Genomic DNA, 21,484 nt, shown 5'->3' with positions numbered 1-21,484 from the left:
TTTCCTGTTTATTTTTGTACCAGACAGGAATGAATAATTGTTGTAATTCCTGCACACGTTCTTCAAATATTAGCCATTGCCTATCCACAGTCATCCCTTTCAGTAAAGTTCCCCAATCTATCATCGCCAACTTGCACCTCATACTTTAGTAATTTCTTTTATTTAGATTCAAGATCCTAGTTTCAGATTCAACTACTTCACTCTCCATCTTAAAATGAGGAATTCTATCACATTATGGTCACTCTTCCCTAAGGGACCCTGCATAACAAGATTGTTAATTAATCCTCTCATTGCACAATACCTAGTATAGGATTGCCTGTTCTCTAGTTAGTTCCTCAACGTATCAGTCTAGAAAACCATTACGTACACACTCCTGGAATTCCTCCCCCTCAGTATTATTGCTAATTTGGTTTGACCAATCCATATGTAGATTGAAGTCACCCATCTTGCGTGCATCTAACTTCCTGTTTAATGCCCTCCCCTACATCTCCACTACTGTTTGGGGGCCTACAGATAACCCACACCAACATTTTCTGCCTCATGGTGTTTCTTAGCTCCACCCATACAGATTCCACATCGTGATTTTCCGAGCAAATATCCTTCCTCACTATTGCATTGATTTCCTCCTTTACTAAACGCTACCCCACCTCCGTTCCCTTTTTGCCTGTCCTTCCTATTTGGGATATTTTGTGGGAGAAAGCTTATTTCATTGTAAATCATATTCCCCTCAAATATTTGAAATGTAAAGTTTATACAAGAATACTTGGAGGGTTGGGTAGTCTTTGTAATATAGTAACAGCTACAAGGTGGGTATGTAGTAGGTCTGAAATTTCCAAAAGTTCAATGTGTCAAGTATCAGCAAAGTCCAATTAAAATCAATACTTCACAAATTTATATATTTTTTTAAAAACAAGCAACTGCCTATGTTTGTCATGCACTGCTTGATTTTTTTTGTACAAATTAACCAGAATTATGGGAAAAGACAACAGAAAAAATTAATTTAAACAGGTAAAAATAATTGTTAAATTTATAAGTAAAACAGAACAAAATGTTGCATTTAATAAGTTTATTGTTTTTTTTAAAAAAAATCATTGCTTCCAAAGGAATCTTTATTGAATGGTATAGCTGTCTAGAAATACAGGTATACAAAGGTATGAGAACAACAGCATCTGGTGGTCAACAGCCAGTACTGTAAAAATACTTCAAACAGATGTTAAAGCTTTAAACCAGAAGAGAGAAATTCCTGCTTGGTACAGAAGGCTCAAGGTACATATTCAATAACACTGAGTTAAACCCCTATATAATATTCTGATCACAAGGGTTGCACAAGATGTGAAGCACAGCTGCTTGTAATATATAAAACCATTACAATGGTTACATGCTCAACATAATGTACTATATCAGGTTCAACTGTGATGCTTGCTCTTGTAATCAAATTATAAGCCATGTCTAAGGCACTTTTTGAAATGTCTGTTCCTATAACTTCAGATGCAACTCTGATCAGAACAAAGATTGATATGAATCTATTTGTACAATTTTGAATCTTGTAGCATCTGGTAGCTTGTGGAGACTGTTGCAAATATTTATTTTATGGATTTAAGACCAAGTATACATCACATATCTAATAATCTAATGGGATGTTGAAAACAATTTGGAAGTGAAGGTAGGATCAGATGGGGTTGTGGCTAACCAGAACATTGTATTATAGTGTTAGTCAGTGCTCAAAAGTCTTGAATGGTACAATACAAAAATGTCAACTACCATCCTATAGCTAGCTCCATCCTATGAAGAAAGCCAGTTTTCATCAGCATTTAAGGATAAAATTGTTACTAAGGAATAGATCACATCACCACAAGAAAAGAGTGTCTGAAATACTCATGTTCACTATGTAGGGCAATGTAAGCAGCTATGTGGGAAAACAAGAGTAATGTATGGAAATAGTTCAAACACCATAACACATTTAAAGCACAACATTTTGACTTCCAGTATAGCCATTAAACAGTAAGTTGTACTTACTTCAAAATGATTTGTGCAAATCACCTGAACACCAAGGGCCATTACTACCTTTAAGTCCCTACTGGCAATTTGAAGAAAGAAAATAGTTTTAAGTTCCCACTAAGTTTACTGAGTGACATGAGTGAATGTATATTACAAATCATTGTGATGTAACTAAGTGAATGAAATTACACCTTGGTGACTATCTTAAGGATACTTCTGTGAAGCTAAATCTGGGTTACTTACTATCCTGTATATGATTTGCAATCACTGGTTGCTCAAAATATGTTGGCACTAACAGTCTGAGTCAGTCCTTGCATTTAATATACTCAAGCTAACCAGATACTGCAGTCCTTGCAGACTTATTTCAATTTCTCTTTCCTCATTATAAATCTCACTTACAAAGATCCAGCAATGCTCACAGTTTGGTCTTCATGCAGCAGTCAGCTGCAGACTAATAAACTTGATAAATTCTATGCATTGTCCACAAATTTATATGGAAACACATGTTTATTTGTACATGTTGCATGCATAGTAATACACAAGGCTCCTCCCAATCCCACCTTAATGTCATCTGAAATTTAATCAGGTTTCCAGAGAAAACCAAATTCAGGTGTTGTCTGTCAAAATGTGCTCAAATTAGTACTTGATTATCAAAAACATTTCAGGAAAGCAATTGTATGGATACAATATGCAGGGCACAGTATGTTGAGACAAAAGAAAATTAAGACGCAAGAGGACAACGGCTTATATGATTTTATAACTTGCCAGTTTAAAAAAGGCAGGAAAGAATCGGAAGTCAGCAGTTCAGAAATCATTCTTATCCTTCGTGGTTCTCTTAAATCAGAGAAGGGCATGCCATACTGACTATGAAATGGCTCTACTCTCCCTGGCTTGTTTGTGTTTCATTGAGATCACCCCCTTTACTATCAACGTCATCATCCGAGAGTTCAAGTGCAGTGCCCTCCAGCTGCAGTGCACGCCTTCCTGATCGACTAGTCGTAAAGGTCAGACCAGTACCACCTCTCCTAGAGGAATGGAACAAAAAATGGTAATATTTAGCAATGGGTAATTACAAGTCAGCAGTGCATAATCACAGCACCCATTTTCTGTTGAACTTGGTCGTAAACCAGACATACAGCTATTTGCATCGTTATCAAGACACTGACTATTATAGACTGTCTTTTGATCCATCCATTTGAGGTGCCACATTTAAAATGGGCAAAAATGAAATACAACCTGGTTAAGGAATTTGGCTTTTTAGAAAGTAAAATAATGTCCAGACTTGTACTGTGTTAATACTTATACAGCAGAGGACTTCGTAGTATTAGGGTAAGCAGAAAAGTCCTTTCATCTTTAGAATGTGGGCGAGGCACCTGCCCAGACTAATGGGATGAAAATCTCTTCCTCATTGTTGGCCATTAGCATTTTATGCGATAGAATTATCTAGTGGCCACGGATTCACAGCACAAAACTGGTAATCTCATTCAAACAGATCATAAAATGGCTGATGTGGGAAATGGAAATACTGTATTTGCCTGTGATAAGGTTCAAGTTGAGGAAACCTCTTTTCTTTTGACCATGTTATACTCGACCAGAGATACCAAAATTGAAAAAAAAGCTACATTTCCCAGGATACATTTGTCCCAAAATACTAAAAATGTGTGGGTGAGGGATGGGGAACAACACACTAAATACTCAATATCTTGGTGTACAAATATCTCCCATCAGGGAGTGGTAGTATGCAGGCTTCTGGTCCTACTTGCCAAGTGCGGCACGCGAGTGATTTGAAATAAACTAGTTTTCAATTATGTACACACTGACAATTTAGTAGAGACCCAGCACCTGTATTCAAATGAAAAAAAAAGTTTTTATTTAACAAGTCAACAATATCACTTATTACTAACTGCTCAAAAGTTCATTGGCCAATGTGACCATAAGAGATAGGAGCAGGCATAGGCCATTCTGCCCCTCGAGCCTGTTCCACCATTTAATGAGATCATGGCTGATCTGATTTTACCTCAACTCCACTTTCCCCATATGAACCTGAACCACAAGCCCCAGACTCTATCATTAAAACTTGTTAGAGTTAACTGATCTCAATCTGGGGGGGGGGGGGGGGGGCGGGGGAGGAAAAAGAGGGAGGAGGAGAGAAAATAAATTGAAGAGGGTTAGGATATGAAAAAATAAGTTAGCCCAGGTTTCTACTCCTGATCACATCCAGTGACCATTGCTGGAAAACAGTGTAATATATGGACCTTGGGTGAAGACAATTAGAATGGAATACCACCATCCTGCTGAGAACACTCACTCTTACGTAATAATTGGCTTAGAAATAATAGCAACTCAGCTAGGTACCGGAGGGGTGCCAACAACCACTAAACTGTATTCAAACAGCCTCAGGACAGGAAAGATGTCAAAAAAATAGGAAGTCACTCGATGTGTAGAAAGATGTGGTCAAGCAGTTTGATCCTAACTTCATCTGGAACTCATTTAGTCCTTTTGAAAAGAAGCTCTATTGTTAATGAATAAAATTAGCACTACCTGAGTCTGCTCTTCAGAGTGTTGACCTCACGATTCATAGCCTCGGCAGTCTCTGTGGTATCATCCAACTCCCGCTGAAGTTTTCGGCGGGCTGCGTTAGCACGTGTAGCCTCCTCTTCTGCCTCCTCCAGCTGCCGTTTAAGTTGTTTCATGCGCGAGTTAGACTTCTCCACCTGCGGAAAATATTTAGTGTCTCAGCTAATGTGTTTTTTTGAATAGAATCAAGTATTGACTAAAAACAAATATTGCAGCAACTGATTTTCATTTTTCTACTGCTAACTAATCTCAAACTTAGTAGCCCATCATAAGTTTCTGTAGTTCAATTATTCCTTACACTTCCAAGTGTGTAAAGCAGAAGGATATGAATTGCATTGGGGGTGGTTTTCACCTGCTAAAATTAGCATTAATGAGACAGTAACGATCTCTAAATGGGCTCAGTAAACGTACCGCCTAATGATGTCACCGCTCCACCCAATAGCACTTCTGAAGACCTGTCCCTAGGCGGCTGGAGCGCCCACCTGAAGGTCTTTATACTATGCAAATCATGGTCCCGTGACGCAGTTAGGACCCCAATTGCAATTTTAAGGGACACATCGGAGGGATGTGTGCTGTGCACAGTCTGATGTATCCTGGCAGCAAGCGGACTAACCAGTGGTCCTTAAAGAAACAGTTGCTGGCTGCTCCAAGACTTTCTCCATGTTATATTTTAGTGGAGCCAGAAGGCACATTCCGCTGGTCAGCCACCCTAAAATTAAAATCTGCCTCCCCCCACCCCATGTATCTAAATATAGTCAGACTGCACAGTGCAGTTTAGTCCACTTTCTTGCAAGACTAAGTGGGGATCATTTTAAAACTTCAGTGATAAGTGTAAAACTGCCAACTTTCAATGACTTCAATGGAAAGGAAAATCAGACGAGGCGATAGTGTCTGGATTACACTATCAGCAATAGTTAAAATTATCCCCAATGCTACGTATTGTTGTGCTGGATTTCAGAGCTGAATCATAATTGCTACCAGGACCAACGTCACGGTTTTAACCATATGGAAATACTAGAGGTTGAAAAGCTACCTGTTCTTTGTACTGATCAGCATGTCTGCGTTCATCTTCAACCTGCATGTACACCTCCTTTAGCTTCTTTTCTGTGCGGCGCACCAGCTTGTTGGCTGCTGCTCGCTCTCTAAAACAAAAAAAAGGCACCAGTCTAAAAATTATGAAAAGCTAGAAGATTGCAAACAGAGATCTAGACATGTGCACAAATGGCACGGAAAGTCTAGCAATCAAATTGGCAGATTGGCACAAATTCTTGCAATTACCAATGTGTCTGACTTAAGTGCTGGTACACTGTTATATTATGGCATTTGTAGTACCTAGTCAGATCTGATCCTGGTATAAATTAGCTCACAAATACAATGAAAGATACTCAAAACAAGCACATTTGTGTAACATGTTCAGGGGCACATCTTGCAGCATCAAACAATCAATCATATTCCTTGGCACATTGCTTTCATTTGGTCAGAACACATTATTGAAGGAAATGTATAACTTTTTGCTGTACCACTATCTCTCCTCTTTGGGGTGGGGAATGGACAATTGGGCCTCTTCAAATTATTGTTCTTTCAACTGTAAGTTACAAATCCCATCCTTTGAAGATTGCATTTAAATTAATTTTAAAGATTTCTACTCATTAATAATTCAAGAAAGCAAATTTCAAAAATGAATGCTTTTAACTGTTACATATGCTCTCTAATTTGAATACACAATACTAACTGCTATAATGTGGGTAACGTCTAAGAATGAGACTTTTTTTCAAAAACTTTCCAAATTGCTTTCAACTTTCTGAAGATTCAAAATGTTCTATCGAATGAACGGAAATGTGAAATGGACAGTGCAAGATGCAGCAATAGGTTTGATTGATGAAAGATCACCCATTGTCTATGTTACATCTTATTTTGCACATATATCTCAGTGCACATCAAAAATGAACTGAGGTGCCCCTATTTTTCCCCCCCACTAAACCTAAATAAAATTATAGTGGTAATTCTTGCAGATGACTAATTGCACAGAAGATTGCATTGAATAAATGGAAATATCACTTGCCACATTTTGTTTGAAACTTCGTTTGGAAAGTTACATTTTCAAAATTAAATGTCAATTAGCCACTTAGATCAAATTAATGTGCAAGATCATTCTGTACTACAGTGGTCATGTACATTATTGAAGTTTCTCTCCCCCCACCATCCCCTTGTCTATTAACAAGGAGTACTGCTAACGTTGGGGAATTTATTGAGCCCAACATGAAGAAGCTACCACAGCCAGCCATGGAGGCTGCTTCCATAATTTTAATTGCATTTTTATTTTAAAATAATTTTAACCCCCTTCCATGGACAAGCATCATAATCTCATCAATCCAGTTCTTTGATCCAACTAGCATTCACTGCTGAAATAAAGCTGAAAGGACAAAATTATTTTTCCCAGAAAAAGGAAACTTAATTTACAGTTTATGTTTTCAACTTTTTCATAAACATGTAACTGTAAATTGGGGCTCATTTAGCAGGGCCAGTGAATTGATCAGAATATAAAAGTGAACTTGAAACAATCAGAATTCATTTTATAACATGAATACAGACCAATGATAAAGATCACTGGAGGGATTTTTGTAACTTGATTTCAGTTACAAGATTCAAAAAGCACACTATCATTTTCTGGTGTTAGATGGGCTAAGTCCCTTCTGTTACTAAAATAATTAAATGAAACTGGCAGCAACCAAGCATAAACTGCTTCATATACATTTAATACATAGTGGTTTTACTTTGCTTCCTGCTCCAGTTGTTCCTCCAGCTGTGCTATCTTGGCCTCCAGTGCAGAAATTGTTGACTTGAACTTGGACTTGACTGATCCCTCCAGCTCTTGCAGCTTGGCTTTTAGTTCCTTATTCTGTCGCTCAAGTTGTTGGCGAGCATTTTCACTCTTCTGGCCAGCACTGCGCTCACTAGCAAGCTCTGAATTCAGAGTTTCAACCTGGCATGAAGAAAGTTGAACCAGAACAAATAGATTGTGTCAGAAATCTAGGATTTGTTTTAATGACCATAATGATTGTTCAGTGTTGCTCCAATACTTTGGCTTAAATCAGTGATCTCCAGTGTAATTAGGTATTCCTTCACCCAACACACATACACTAATTTATTAACTCTGCTGAGTAAAAAGTCAGGAATGGGAGCTGGGGAAGAATTATAGTACACAGTACTTTTGCAACATCAGATTTATATTAGAGTGCTGATCCAGAAAATTCAAAAAGCTCCTAATGCTTTGTATTCCTAGGCAATTCTTTGAGAATTATGCACCATTCTTTTACTTTCATTTTACAATTGACTAGTTTTCAAGTAAGCAAATTTTTTTTAAAAAGGCAACTTATGGAAGAATACTGGTTTATTCTTCAACATCAACAGCTAATGTCCAAGTAAAATGGATCTTAAATTCCAAATTACAATGAAATGGAACAAACTTCAGAATACCTACTTCAGTAAAAGAATTTCTAAAGTTTCACCATGTTGAACAACATTCTGAACAACTTCTCTTTCATTCCCAATACAGTCGTGTCTAAATATAGGTTGTGTAACAATGATTTGCAGGCTTGCAATACTTTCTTACACTACATGGACCAAAGTGAAGCCAAATGCTTTCACCTAGAAACTGACTGCTGTGCACAGCTGAAATCAGTGAACAGCTAAATAGGGCAGTATGGAATGAGAGAAGGCAATGCAACACACTGAGCCCAATTCTTAGACCAAAAAAACTCCATTTGATCACAAAAGCCATCTTACAGATTGATCGCCATCTCAAGGTAGATTCTGCAAGATTTACCCTGCCCTCAAAAGTAAATCAAGTAAAACTCCAGCAGATCTAATCAACTTTGCATGAAACATCCAGGCTATTGAGGTAGGTCCCAACAGCTGGAATTTTGGTTTCTAAGCAGGGATGCCTCTTTCTAATTTCCTTTGATGTGCTCATTTTAGTAAGTGGAAGATGCAGAATGAATAAGAATCCAGCCCACGTAAGAGGGGATGAAGTTCTGATGGGGAACTGGGTGGTGTAATTGGTTAGCACACTGACCTTTCACCTACTCAGGGCATTCAAAGTGACAATTGGGGCTGCATTGCCATAGCTACGCTACTGCAAGGCATTAATAAAGAGAGGGCTTCAGTGACTTGGAACATCTGCCCTGGTAATCACAGTCCTAACTCTGAAGTATTGCTTTAGTGGAGATTTTTAAAAATTGTCCATTTCACAGATGACAAAAGTGAGCAACCTTTGAATTAGGTGCTTAACCTGCAGAAGTCAGGAGCCTGAGCATCCCATAAAACCCAATATAAAAGCAGCTATTGAAGAGGAACATTGTGCATTGGTGGCTGTATTGCACTTCAGTGCAACACTGTAAAGAACTCCTAACTTTTCATGTAATTGTATCCAGCATGATGTGATATAGTGACAAAAAGGTCACTACAATTTCTCCACAGGAATACTCAGCAAGTGAAAAAGAGACAAACTTAATTTCTATTGCTGAATCTTGAAAACAAGACTTTGTGAAACTCCTTCAGTGACTTGTGAAAAGCTGCAGCTACTTAATTAAAGTAAACATATGACATTTACTAATTCCAATTATATAATTACTGAAGTTATAAATTTCCATTGTGTGCAAGCTATAACATTATGCAGATTTATCACGATTCATAAGGCAGCAAAAATGCAAAATAAAATATCAAGAAGCCAATATATTCAAAACTAGAACAGACTAGCATCACTGTTTCCAATGGGAATATTTACAACAGTCAGGAATAGCACAGCAAAAGTAACCAGATGATTAATGGTCAGTGAAATCAAACCTGCATTGTGGTTTTTCGGAATCTATCATTGAGGAGCTCCATATTGCTTTGTTCTTCTTCAAGCTCTTCCTCTAACTGAGCGATACGAGCCTCCAGGCGACGTTTTTCATCCAGTAAAGCAGACCTGAGGAATCAATCGGGCAGTTAAAAAGGGAGGAATTCAGATTAAGTATAAGCGCTAACATTTATTGAAACCAAATGGATCAGCTTGAGTTGAGACTAGAATTTGAGAGGTTTGTAGGGTAGATTACCTATCTATAACATTGGAGTATAGCAGAGGTTCTAGGAACGTGCTTGCAAATGGTCGGTACTGCACTTAATGTTCACTTGTGTCATAAAACCACAGGAACTGTGTCAATTTGAAGCTAATCAGCTATCTAACCACTTACCACTACCCGATGCACCCTCCCCCAAGCCAGCACACTGACTTCCCCTGCCCAGGGAATGTACATCAATGCTTGGGCGGCATTATTATGGTTTCCTCTGGGCTCAGAGATAGATTAGAGAGTGTGGTATCTGGAACATGAATAAGTTCAAAGAATGAAGAGGATTCAAAGCTAGGTAATGTATCTATCCCATTCATCTGCATTCTTCACATTACAAATGGAGCACATTAATGAAAATTAATTGCAGCATCCCTGCACAGATGTCAGGACTCAACAATTTGCATTTATACAGCATCTTTAATGTAAATAAAACAGTGCTAAGCACCTCAGTCAAAAGGTAATGTGTGTTGCAGTTAAATCCTGACAAATGTTTAATGTGCGAGTATGTCTCCTTGTGGCAGCTTTGTGTATGCCATTAATTGCAGTCTGATTGAGAAATGCCCAGAAAGTAACTTCGAGACAGGTGGAAAGATCCTTTTACCTGCTCTATCACCTTGTAGGGAAGAAGCCTGCAGGGAGCCATTCCACTTATTTGTGGAGTGGCAGATAACAGTGGAACAATTTGTGGACCCAAATAAAACTTAGAAAACTAACTTGGGTTAAAAACACTAGGCAGGTTCCAAGGACTGAAACTTAAATTCATTCGAAGAAGTTTGAACTGAGGGTACATTAATTTGTGAATAGCTAATTTAAGCCCCCAATGGAAACCAGCAAGAACATAATTGGGCACAGTTTCAAAAGAGCTGGCATAAAACAGAAAACAATCACATGATTCCCCCAATGTGAAAGCAAGTGGATTGAAAAAGCAGCAACAGAAATACACGAGCAAAAGTAGAACTCAAAATAAAATGAGCTGACTTAAAACCACCAATATGCATACTTTTTCCAATTTTACCATATAAGTTCTATAAATGGGTGCCTTGTGAAAAATAACCAAGGTATTACCATAGGGAATAGGAGGTACTGATGTAATAGTCATTGTTTTTCAATAACCTGGTCATTAATTAGAATAACTCTGGATTTGGATGCAATATTTGACTCAGATGACCTTTCTTGTAGGCAGAGGTATCCTACCCCTGCTCTTTGCTATGATTTCCAAGAAATGTTTACACTGTAATTGTGAGCATTAGTAATCATGAACAGACTGCTGAATTTTGCAGTTTTTAAAGCCTTTGGAAGATGGTGGTATTGTTCCCAACATTGAGGCACTAGCTTATTTTGGTACAACGTATTGCATGAGTCTGCTAAGTGCAGTGTGTAAAATTCCAGTAAGTGTCTTTCATCTGTTTGTTGCTGCCTGCTTTAATTTGCTTTCAACATTGCTGTCAGGAGCACACAGGATTGGTTGCTGGTGCTATTGTACAACCAAATGGAACCTAGTTTCCAGCCTCACCAACAGGACCCAAACTTTGATGATGAGAGGGCCAAATAATCTTTAGTTAGGGAACAAAGTGACGACGACACAGGTTGCGAGGCTTATACAGCAGGGGGGTGGGGGGGACACAGGAAGTTACATGCATCAGTGCCTATCTGCAATGGCATGACATTTTCATACAGTTTTGCAGAATCTATTAAACTAGGGCATATGCCGGTGGGTGGAGGATGTTTTCCCCTCTCCTCCTCCCCCAGTGTTGCATTTGCATGTAACTTATACAACAGACTTCTGCCTCAAAGTTTTGTACTGCTGATTACAGTTTCATTACCTCTACTGGAAAGTGTTTGCATATAAATATTGGTCAAGGACCAGATCAGGATTTGTTGTAATGCCAAGTCAAACAGCCTGCTGGAACTTACAGTCCAAGCTTACACAAGGGAAAAGATAAAGAGCGCACAATCACTTGGGCAAGGAGCAGGGCTGGTACTGGAGGAAGAGCACCCTAGCGCCAGAGGAAAAGGGGAAACATCTGGGAAGGAAAGATTTGGGTGTGGGAGTGCAACGCGACCATTAATAAATTTCATGTGGCACTTGAAGGTGCTTTGAAACATGGCCACAGGCCAAGTTTGTGCACCTGTATCACAATATGCATAGGAAGGCCCAGTGCATTTCAGATAGCTCTATAGGGACAGCCAAATAAGTTATGCAAAATTCTAATCAACATGTGAATATTACAATTAATGACAAACTTGAAATCAACTTGAAACTATATTTTGATATTAAAATATAAAAGTGTCCAAGAAAACCATCCAACTTAGAACTGTTTGGTTGCTTTATAAGCGTCTTAGAGCTGGGTATTAACTTCAGCCAATTGCAACATTTAGAGATATAATCAGATCCAGTCTGTATTGCTTTTGGCACAACATGAATTTCATTTAGATTTGAACTCTGGATTTAATTTGATAAGTGCTTTAAATAAACATTTCACCGTATTAAGTACTGGAGCTATGGGTCTGTGCCATGCTTCCTTACTTTCCAGATGCACTGTTTGCGATTTCATCTGCCAGTTCATCACGTTCCTGTTCTGCATGGCGACGTGCTCGCTCTGAGGCGGCCAGTTCCTGCAAAATTATACAAGTTCAGTGCTATGCAAGGTTCAACTGCGCAAATCAGTAATTATATTGAATTAACAAAAAAAAATCCCTTATAATAGATAAATCAGCTGTTTCTTTAGCTCCAAGTGCATTAGTCACTTATTGCAACCAAATTAAAAATATGGCCAACAACTCTTATTGCAAGCGGTAAAGCCACAGGGAAATTTTGCCAGCATTCAAAGATACACTACATAAGAAAATGAGTGCTCCAAGTTCCATCAACATTAGGCTTTTTAGTGCTGATATGGCAACCTTTGTCAAAAATCAAATTTAGATGGACTATTCATGCATCTTGAATTAATCGATCCTCAGTTACTAAGCAAAACAAAAACTGGGAAAACTCAGAAAAATCCTTCCAAGGGAGGTGTTTTGGGTCAGTCATAAGATTTACATACATAGCAAATTTCTGTCCACAAATACACTACATCAGGCAAGCTAGCTCAATATTTGCAAACTCAAGCCTTTCACAGGCAGTTTTGTTCCTCCCCCAGCAACTGACCTCTAAAGAATTTAGGAGATCACTCCCAAAGATTTCTGTACATTTAGGTGAATTAAAAACTTGTGTCACCTAAATGATCAAACCAAGTTCATCTATTTGTATGGTTGTCTCAAATTTGCAGCAATTTCTATGTACAATCTGATGCTTGTAATTCGATCGGTACAGTTAAACATCAAATTTTCATCTGCATAAATACTGCTGGAAACACGGCAGACTTTAGCTCGGCTAACACTCCAAAACCAGCAATGATTGACAGGTATGTGTATGTACAATATGGTAGATTGTACCAACAAACCTCGTGAAGCTGTAGAATTTCTGCCTCGAGACTTTTCAGTTTCTTTTCATTCTCTTTTGACTGAGCAAAGATCTCATCTCTGGAAACACGAGCCTCTTCTAGCTCACGTTGGTAGTCTTTCATCTGTGCCTGAAAAGGTTTTAAGGGAAGGGTTTATTTTAATTTGCTGCACCAAGATTACATATTTGTGTGTTAATCCCAAGAGTTTAAATTTTGATCAGCCATTTTATCTGAAGGGAATTACTAACATTTATCTGGGCTACCCTTGAAAATCTGCCTTGTATCGTTCCCGTAAATGTCTCAGGTTTTGTAATTTTGCCGTGATATTATATGGAAACATGAAGATCCTATCAAAATAAAATACACAATGACTGACAAGAACAAGTTCCATTCTACTTAGGCACAAGTTAATGCCAGTGCAGAAGGTTGTGGGTTGAAGTCCCATTATGGACTTGGGCACTTCAGTGCAGTACTGAGGGACTGCTGCATTAAGATGCTGTCTTTCAGAAGAACGAACAGACGTGTCATCTGGCTGCTCCTGTGGTTAAGAAACCAAAGGGCACTATCTGAAGAGGAGCAGGAAGATTTCCTGGTACCCTGCATAACATTCCTCCCAAGCACAATAAAACAGGATATCTGGTCATTCATTTCCTCTTTGTGGGACCTTACTGTGCACAATTGGCTGTACAACTATACAAGTGTCTCTACTTCAAAAGTAAGAGAACGACTGCTGTGCACAGTTTATTTATAAACAGTAATGAAATGTTTAACATCGTTAGAGACCAAGACAACTTGGTTTGTACAAGCAATTTATAATAGTAAAAAGCTTTAACACTGATGATTTACCTGAAGTCTGCGGAGCTGTTTGATTGCCTCATCACGACTCTTGTTAGCAGCTTCGATCTGTGCTTCCAGATCTTTCAAGTCCATCTCCAGTTTCTTTCTTGCAGCAACTGCTTGTGCTCGCTGTTTCCGTTCATCTTCAAGCTCTGCCTCAAGTTCACGAACCTATAGGTTGAATTAACAGAATTAGTGAACAGAGGAATCTCATGCTCTTCACTGCTGTATTTTCTGTTTAGAAGGCACTAAATACATACGCAACCTCCTACTGCAAGGTGACATTGCCTATTATGTGAACTTTACACCTAATGCCACTTATCCAAATGTTAGACGCCCTTAAAAAGGTACAGCCAGATTTAGATTCATTTGTTATTCTTATGGATATATTCTTGTTATTCTTACTGTCCTACATTTAGCAGCACAACCAAGGACTAGTTTAAATGACAGGTTGTAAGGTTAATGTTCCTTTCAGGCATGCAATCCTGGAACTCAGATTTGTAACTTGAAAATGAACTGCTAAACAGCTAGGTTAAAACATCCAGTTTCTCAAAACTTATTCTTGACAAAATCATTTAAATATTTGGTAGAACTAATGCTGGTAAATCAGTTATCTCCTCTCCTCCCTCCCCCCACATCACTTTTTGAAGACAACAGGAATTTTGTAAAACTAACACCGTACAGTCACCAGGAAACTAATCTGCCGTCATTCCAGATGGTGCAAATATTCAGCATCACTGCCAATAAACACTTATACCTGCTGGTCTACTGCAAGTGTGCACAATCACGCACAAAGCATATATATCGTGCATGCAATTACATTCAATTGAAAGATATTAAAAGACAATTTAAGTTGAATTTAGTAATTTGATCTACAACTGAACTCAGATGAAATGTTCTTTTATTCTGGGTACTCATTTACTAAAGTTCTGAGTGATGAAATACTTACAACCCAGACTGAATTCTGATCAAGATAACCATGACTAAATAAAATGAGATTTAAAAAAAAAACTGGTGAGTCCTTATATTATCCTAAATTCATTTCAATTGTAACTTAATATTGAAGCAATCAGGCTGGAATCCCAAATCTTAAGATCTCAAGTGAATATTGATATAGTTTGCCTAAATTGACTTAATTATGTTAGATAAAAACAGTAAATAAGAACTGGAAAATCTATTGGGGAAGGGGACAGCGCATCCTGAAAAGTGGCAGGAATTGTCCACTTGCAGCCTCTGTTGCTGACCCTGCCAAAGTTCTCAAGATCAAGATGAGATCACAAGTAGCAGATCTTGGGAGAGTTGAGAGTATCCAACACTGAAGTCCATGTGTGGAGGGGGGGGGGGGGGGGGGTAAGCTGATTCCCTCTCCCTACCCCCTGTGGTATCCCCAGTGGTCACTGCGAGAAAATAAATTAATTTTATCCATGCCCTGATGCAGGCTCAGATACCTAGGTGGGCCCCAGATTTACCATCGGTCTGCACAAACCCTATCCTGGGTCCTAACTGAGGCCAGGCAGCGAGAATTCCTGATTTGAGCATTCTTGCCTCCAGCCCATTTTGCCTTTGCGTCAGTGGTCTTGGAGGGGCGCTGGAAGCTCCGCTGCATATGCCAGGGTGAGCATGAGCCTGGCGTATCCGAGTCGCAGCCAAGTTTGCAGCTATTTAGTGAACTCCTGCTGAAGTTGTGGTGAGGGGGTGGAGGAAGATCCACTGGAACGGCTGTGCACGGTCAACACCTCTATTTTGAATTTTGGACATGGGCACAAGAGGTTATGACAGCTATTACTCCAAGCTATGCATTTTACTAATTTACCTTGTGATAATATATAGGACATTAACTTCTTCCAGCAAGGCATTCCTTCTAGAGTATATTAACTATTTACCTGTTTAACCAACATTCTCCTCTTTTCTTCATTCTGCTCATCCCTGGCCTGCAGATCTCGTTCAAACTGGGCCTTCATGGCCTGCATGTTGACCTCCAAACGAAGCTTAGCATCCTCAGTGGCCTGCAGCTCATCCTCCAGCTCCTCAAGCTGAGTTCTCATCTCCTCCACCTGCTGCTCTAGGGCCCGCTTGGACTTTTCAAGTTCATGCACCTACCATTATATAGAGACAACAATCAGATACTGCTGTTTATGGATAAAATCCCGATCTACTCCACTGCCACAAAATTGGTTTAAGAGCTACCGCTGTCATAGCAATAATGAGACATCTTTGAAGCCCATTATTTTCCTCAAAACTGAGGCAAGTCTCATCTTCTCTTGCCAATTAAAAAGACCTTCCATGCCAGTTCTTTGGCACGTCAATGCAAACACCTACGCATTTAGGTCACTAGTGTGACGTCAAGCGACCTTCAAATCAGCAGGCAGGTATATGTTTATACTTCAGCATCAACATTTGATTTGTACAAGTCTTTAGATTAGCAACATCACACCAATACAAATCTGGTGTTTGAAACAGGACGAGAGTATCGGAAATACCCTTCCTGATTTATGTATGGTGGAAGAACGAGGAATATCTAAAATCTTATCTATTAGTACCCAACATTAAAGTAATCCTGCACTGTATTGTCATTAAATCCTAAATTTGTTTTTTCTTTATTCTATGCACATATACAGATTGCTTAATCAAAAATTGTGCTCATATTCCCAGGGAAGCATTCCCAAAGCAAATGTGAATTTATTGGGATTCGACTTCAGGCAAGGCTCATGCTGTAAAATGAAAATTCATATCTTCACATGTACAAACTGAATTTTGTGAAGCAGCTAGGAATAACTCTTAAAATTGCCACAATGCCGTCTGGGAAAAAGTATTCACACCTGCCTACTGCATTGTCGCTGTATAGTTTTCAAACTAGAATTATTTTATTAGTAATCAATATTAGTATTTATCTCTACTGAAGTTTTGTCACAATTCCACATACAAAATGTCAAATAGTAAAATGTCTTGTAATCTAGGTATAATCAAAATAAGGACCTATCTGGTTCTATTTACTCAGGCTGTTTCTCATGCATGGTAAATTCTTGATTTTCACTCATTGGCTCTCTGTTCCCTGACCATTGTCCATTTTTACAATTTGTACAGTCAGCTTTCCAATAGATGCACTTATGCTGCAATATTTATGCTATCACATAGGCAGTTGTTGCTCATAACTGCATTTTGAGCTTTTACATTTAGTGCCAAAACTGCATCCAGTATTAACTAAATGAGTTTTTAAAAACTAATTCTATACACAAAATTTAAATGGAGTATTTCACATAACCACACATTGACTGCTTAGTGTGGGGTCCTTTCAGGCTTCAAAAAAAATCTTTGGATGATGTGGACAGGCTTTTAATACAAATTCTAATAGAAATTAGAAACTATGTTGCAACCGTAATGCTGCTACTTCATCAATTTCATATAATAGCCCAGAACATTTGATCAATACATTTGCTATGTAATAAAATTTTAATCGACATAAATTATAAAAACTCAACCAATGCTGATTGCACTCCTGATAATGTAAGAGATTACAGGAAGGTTAGATTAAATAAAGTACCAAACTAATGAAGGTTTTATTGCTTATTATGCATTATTCACAGTATTTTAAAATCAACTTACATTCTTGCCCACATCATCCTTGGAGCTCATCATGTCCTCCATTTCAGCACGGAGTTGCTTGTTGTGTCTTTCCAGCTCCTCTTTAGCTTCAAGAGCTTCATCCAGAGCTCGGGTTAATGACAGGGTCTTTGTCTCCTTTTCTCTGGCTTCAGCCTCAGCCCTGTCCCTTTCCTCGGCATATCGAGCAGAAATGTTCTTTTCCTCAGCCAACATCTGACAGAGCAAAGTTAGTTTGCAGTTAAGAAGAAGCTGCAACTTCTTGCAGAAAGATATCCATAAATAGCAAAACATTTACAGTGATATGAAAGTCAGTGTAAAATCCATTCAGAATTCCATGAAGTGACATTTCAAAGCGGATCACTTTAATACTATTTAGCTTCTGCCAATTTAGTCATTTCAACAGAATGGCAATGCAGACACTCAACGAAGAATCACTTCTACATTATGGAAAAGCTGTTAAGCAATAAAGTCCCCTTGAGTGGGAATACAAACTTTGCTAACCAGTATGCAGAACCATAAAATTGTTGCACCATCTACAATAATTTTGCAGTTTTTAAACCCATTTGTTGGCATTTCGCTTGAGTAAGCCAAGTAGTCAAAGGAACATACCTGATCAAATTTCTTCTGTTTTTTCTCCAGGTTGGAAACAATTTGGCGTTGATGATCTAGGTCTATCAAAAGATCATCAAGCTCCTGTTGAAGACGGTTTTTGGTCTTCTCCATTTTATCATAGGCCACTGCCTTCTCCTCAAAGCGCTGATTGAGGGCCTCTACATCCTTCTGAAGTTTTCTTTTGGCCTCTTCCAGGCCATCGATGGTCCCCACATCCTCATCCACTTTCTTCTTTGTTTCAACTAGCTAAATTACAAATCAGATCATGTATTGTACTTAACTGGCATTTCAGAGTTCAAAGTGATACACATACTTGTTATGCCATAATTTTGCATCTTTGAAATACAAAAGCATACCCCAGTGACAGTATGTCCTAAAATGAAATATTTAAACAGGAAGTTTAAAATCATTTGACAATGTAGGTGTTGTATTTTGTTACTCTTTGGAGAATCCAGTACAATTTCCTAATACGATTCATAGGTACAGTCAAGATTAAACTCTCAATATAATTGTTCATTAAACCAACAATTTGCTTGGTGGATACCAGTCTGTTACTGAACAGAATAGTCAGCTAATACAAGTTTAACAACCTTGCCTTTTCCAAATGGTGATCTATCCCAATCTAATGTTAAGGAGAATATTTCAATAAACACCCCAAACTAACTAAGATTTGTTTAAAAATTGTAGCTTCACAAGTAGTAAAATGCAAATAAAGTCCAAATTATAGTCAGGCTATGAAGGATTCGGTTGTGATAAAATATAGTACTATCTACAGGTAGCAGTTGTTAACCCGTGATGGCTTTTTGAACATTGATTTGAACTTGCATTGGAATTGGTCTTAAAGTCAGTTTAATTCCATAATAGATATTTAGATAATTCTCATAATAGATATTTAGTCATGTATATAAAAACCAACTGATTCCTCAGGCCTAATGACCACAACTGGGGCTGTTTCCACATGGTCCATTAACAAACCTGCATATGGAGTGTTGCTAGTTGTTTTTCAAGGTTCTTCTTTGCTTCTTCCTCTTCCTCTTGCTGTTCTTGGAGATTGTTCTTCTCCTCTTCTAGCTGTCGAATGCGACTGCTGAGATTCAATTTCTGCCGTGTCTCCTCCTGAAGCAGTTCCTATTAACAAAATGTATTTAGACAAAGACAATGTATATTTATGTGATATATTTGCACCTCACATTGCTAAATTAAAGAGTGATTTTTTGTGATTAGTACAGTATATCAAAGAAAATGCTGAAAGCCACTGCCTACTGCATAAAAAAAACCTTCAAGTTGTAACAGGTTAAGTAGTCTAGCTTAATTAACTCAAAAATATCAATACTATTTCATTCCTTCCACAACATCTCCCACCTCTAATTCTCAAAGCTATCATTTTTCTAAGATAGAAAAGTAGACCTTCCCCAAGTTGCAAGAATCAGCTTTAAAAGGAGCGAAAACATATTAAGTACATTTCGACAGTGGGGCAAGCCCTGCAACTTTATCCCTCAATCCACAGCTGGCTAAGATACAATTTATCACCAATAAAATGCATAGATTTATTTTAGCCACAGGGTATGAGCCCAAACACTGACATTTGTATTTGGGCTTCCCTGATTGGGGAAGTTTTGCATTATCAAGCCGCTGCTGGTAAGAAAGGGGAAATATTCTGAGATTCCTATTTAACTCAAGCACTCCTTCCATCAAATAGATTATCAATGTCCTATGTGAAGTGATCCATTTCTCCCCCTCCCAACCAAGGAGAATTAATTGAACTGTTTGTTAAAAATACTGATAGCTTTGTTAAACAACTTCACATTTAACTAATAGTTCACATACCTGTGTATCTTGGAGTACAGATTCCAAACTGGCAGTATCTTTGGTTAGTTTAATTGCTTTTTTCTCAGCTTCCTCGAGAAGTCCAGAGGCATTGTCCAATTCATTCTGAGAATGGAGAGAGTTAAATGCACAATGCATACCTCTTTGCAAAGCAAATCTATCAGATCTTTCAGCTTTCTTATTTAATAAGCATTTAATTGACCGCAATCTAAATTCTATAATGCAAATAATGCTAAAAGCTGGTCAATACTAGTGCAGGGCCAATAGGTGCAAATTCCATACTATTGCTATATTGATTTCTAACTTTCCTCGTCAGTTAATAGATAATTAAATTTTAGCCAAATTCTGAGGGTAATTGTGATTTCTTTAGTATCTTCCATAAGTGGTCAAGATTGTCAGAACCTAATTAAATCTGGTATCCATTTCTTCTAATCAAAAACAGTTTTTTTTTTGAAAGAATATTTTCCTTTGCTAATGATCTCATCTGCATTTATTAAAACAATTATGTCAAGGGCTCTGCCATTTATGCCCATAATTTTCAATGGATGGTTTAAGAGTAAAATTATATGCCACTGCACTAAATACAAAAAAGTTTGCTGCAGAACTGCTACTGAAAAAAAAAAGTAGATTCTGTAATCGTTACTGTTCACTTCCTTTAGTGAGAAAAAATAAAATCGACAAGCCAACCCCCGCACAGGCACTTCTATTAAAAGTAGATTAATTACGGAAGAGTTCTAGATCAAGACCAGAATCTAACATGTTTCAAAATAGAGAAAATTGTCTACCATTTATTGTGGTTCAACCAGTGAAAATTTTAATATTGGCATGGACAACCTAAAAAAGTTAAATTCTGTCTTACCTGAAGTTTGTGAGCTTTATCAGAAAGCTCAGACTTTGCCTTTTCACTTTCTGCAAACTTGGCCTGGAACTCTTGTACATGAGATTCAAGCTTCTTCCTTTTATGTTCAGACTCAGCCTTTGCGTGCTGCAAACTCTTCACCTCACTGGCCAATTCTTTGTTATCATTTTCCAAGCTCTGTTTGCTCTTCTCTAAGTTGGCTTTGAGCTGTTTATAGAGTGGAAACAGAAGGATTGATATAAAAAGGTCATATTTAACTACAAGTGTGAGCTTGCACCCAAGTTTAAGTGTTCACAAGAACTATTTATGGCTAGGGTTAAATAATGCAATTCATTGCAGGCAGGAACAAAAGGTTTATTCAAGAAACAATAATTCTGGGCACCTCCTGAAACCATAAGTCATATTTTGTATTGTACTTGTTCCCAACCCAAGTTCTCTCAATCTTGGCAACTATTGCTCTTTGCTAACTAGTAACTACCGATATGGAAAACATTTTGCAAATTTGACCATCATCTCTTTCCCCAACTCCCAAGATCTGCCAATTTAAATTTAAGCCAAATGTTTTGTTCCATGCACAGATTGTGCAAAAAAACTCAGTCTTCACAGGCCAAATAGCT

At 38.1% G+C, this 21,484-nt stretch overlaps 1 protein-coding gene across 5 annotated transcripts in view; it reads right to left on the bottom strand.

The window, feature by feature from the left end:
• Nucleotides 1-1,051: 1,051 nt before the first annotated feature.
• Nucleotides 1,052-21,484, bottom strand: part of LOC137341207 (myosin-10) — a 133,416-nt gene continuing 112,983 nt past the window's right edge. For all 5 annotated transcript variants that reach the window (XM_068004249.1, XM_068004250.1, XM_068004251.1 and 2 more), the window contains 14 exons: nt 20,868-21,074; nt 20,009-20,113; nt 19,157-19,309; nt 18,179-18,427; nt 17,570-17,782; nt 15,850-16,062; nt 13,976-14,137; nt 13,130-13,258; nt 12,214-12,302; nt 9,421-9,544; nt 7,350-7,558; nt 5,609-5,717; nt 4,540-4,712; nt 1,052-3,023 (listed from right to left, as the gene is read on the bottom strand). In XM_068004249.1, the coding sequence (XP_067860350.1) occupies nt 2,876-3,023; nt 4,540-4,712; nt 5,609-5,717; nt 7,350-7,558; nt 9,421-9,544; nt 12,214-12,302; nt 13,130-13,258; nt 13,976-14,137; nt 15,850-16,062; nt 17,570-17,782; nt 18,179-18,427; nt 19,157-19,309; nt 20,009-20,113; nt 20,868-21,074 (2,283 nt within the window). In that variant the 3' untranslated portion in view covers nt 1,052-2,875. The remainder of the gene's footprint in view (nt 3,024-4,539; nt 4,713-5,608; nt 5,718-7,349; nt 7,559-9,420; nt 9,545-12,213; nt 12,303-13,129; nt 13,259-13,975; nt 14,138-15,849; nt 16,063-17,569; nt 17,783-18,178; nt 18,428-19,156; nt 19,310-20,008; nt 20,114-20,867; nt 21,075-21,484) is intronic.

Source organism: Heptranchias perlo, chromosome 23 (assembly GCF_035084215.1).
Source record: "Heptranchias perlo isolate sHepPer1 chromosome 23, sHepPer1.hap1, whole genome shotgun sequence".
NCBI lineage: Eukaryota > Metazoa > Chordata > Chondrichthyes > Hexanchiformes > Hexanchidae > Heptranchias > Heptranchias perlo.
The sequence above is the reverse complement of the archived record's forward strand: the minus strand, read 5'-3'. Positions and strand labels throughout refer to the sequence as shown.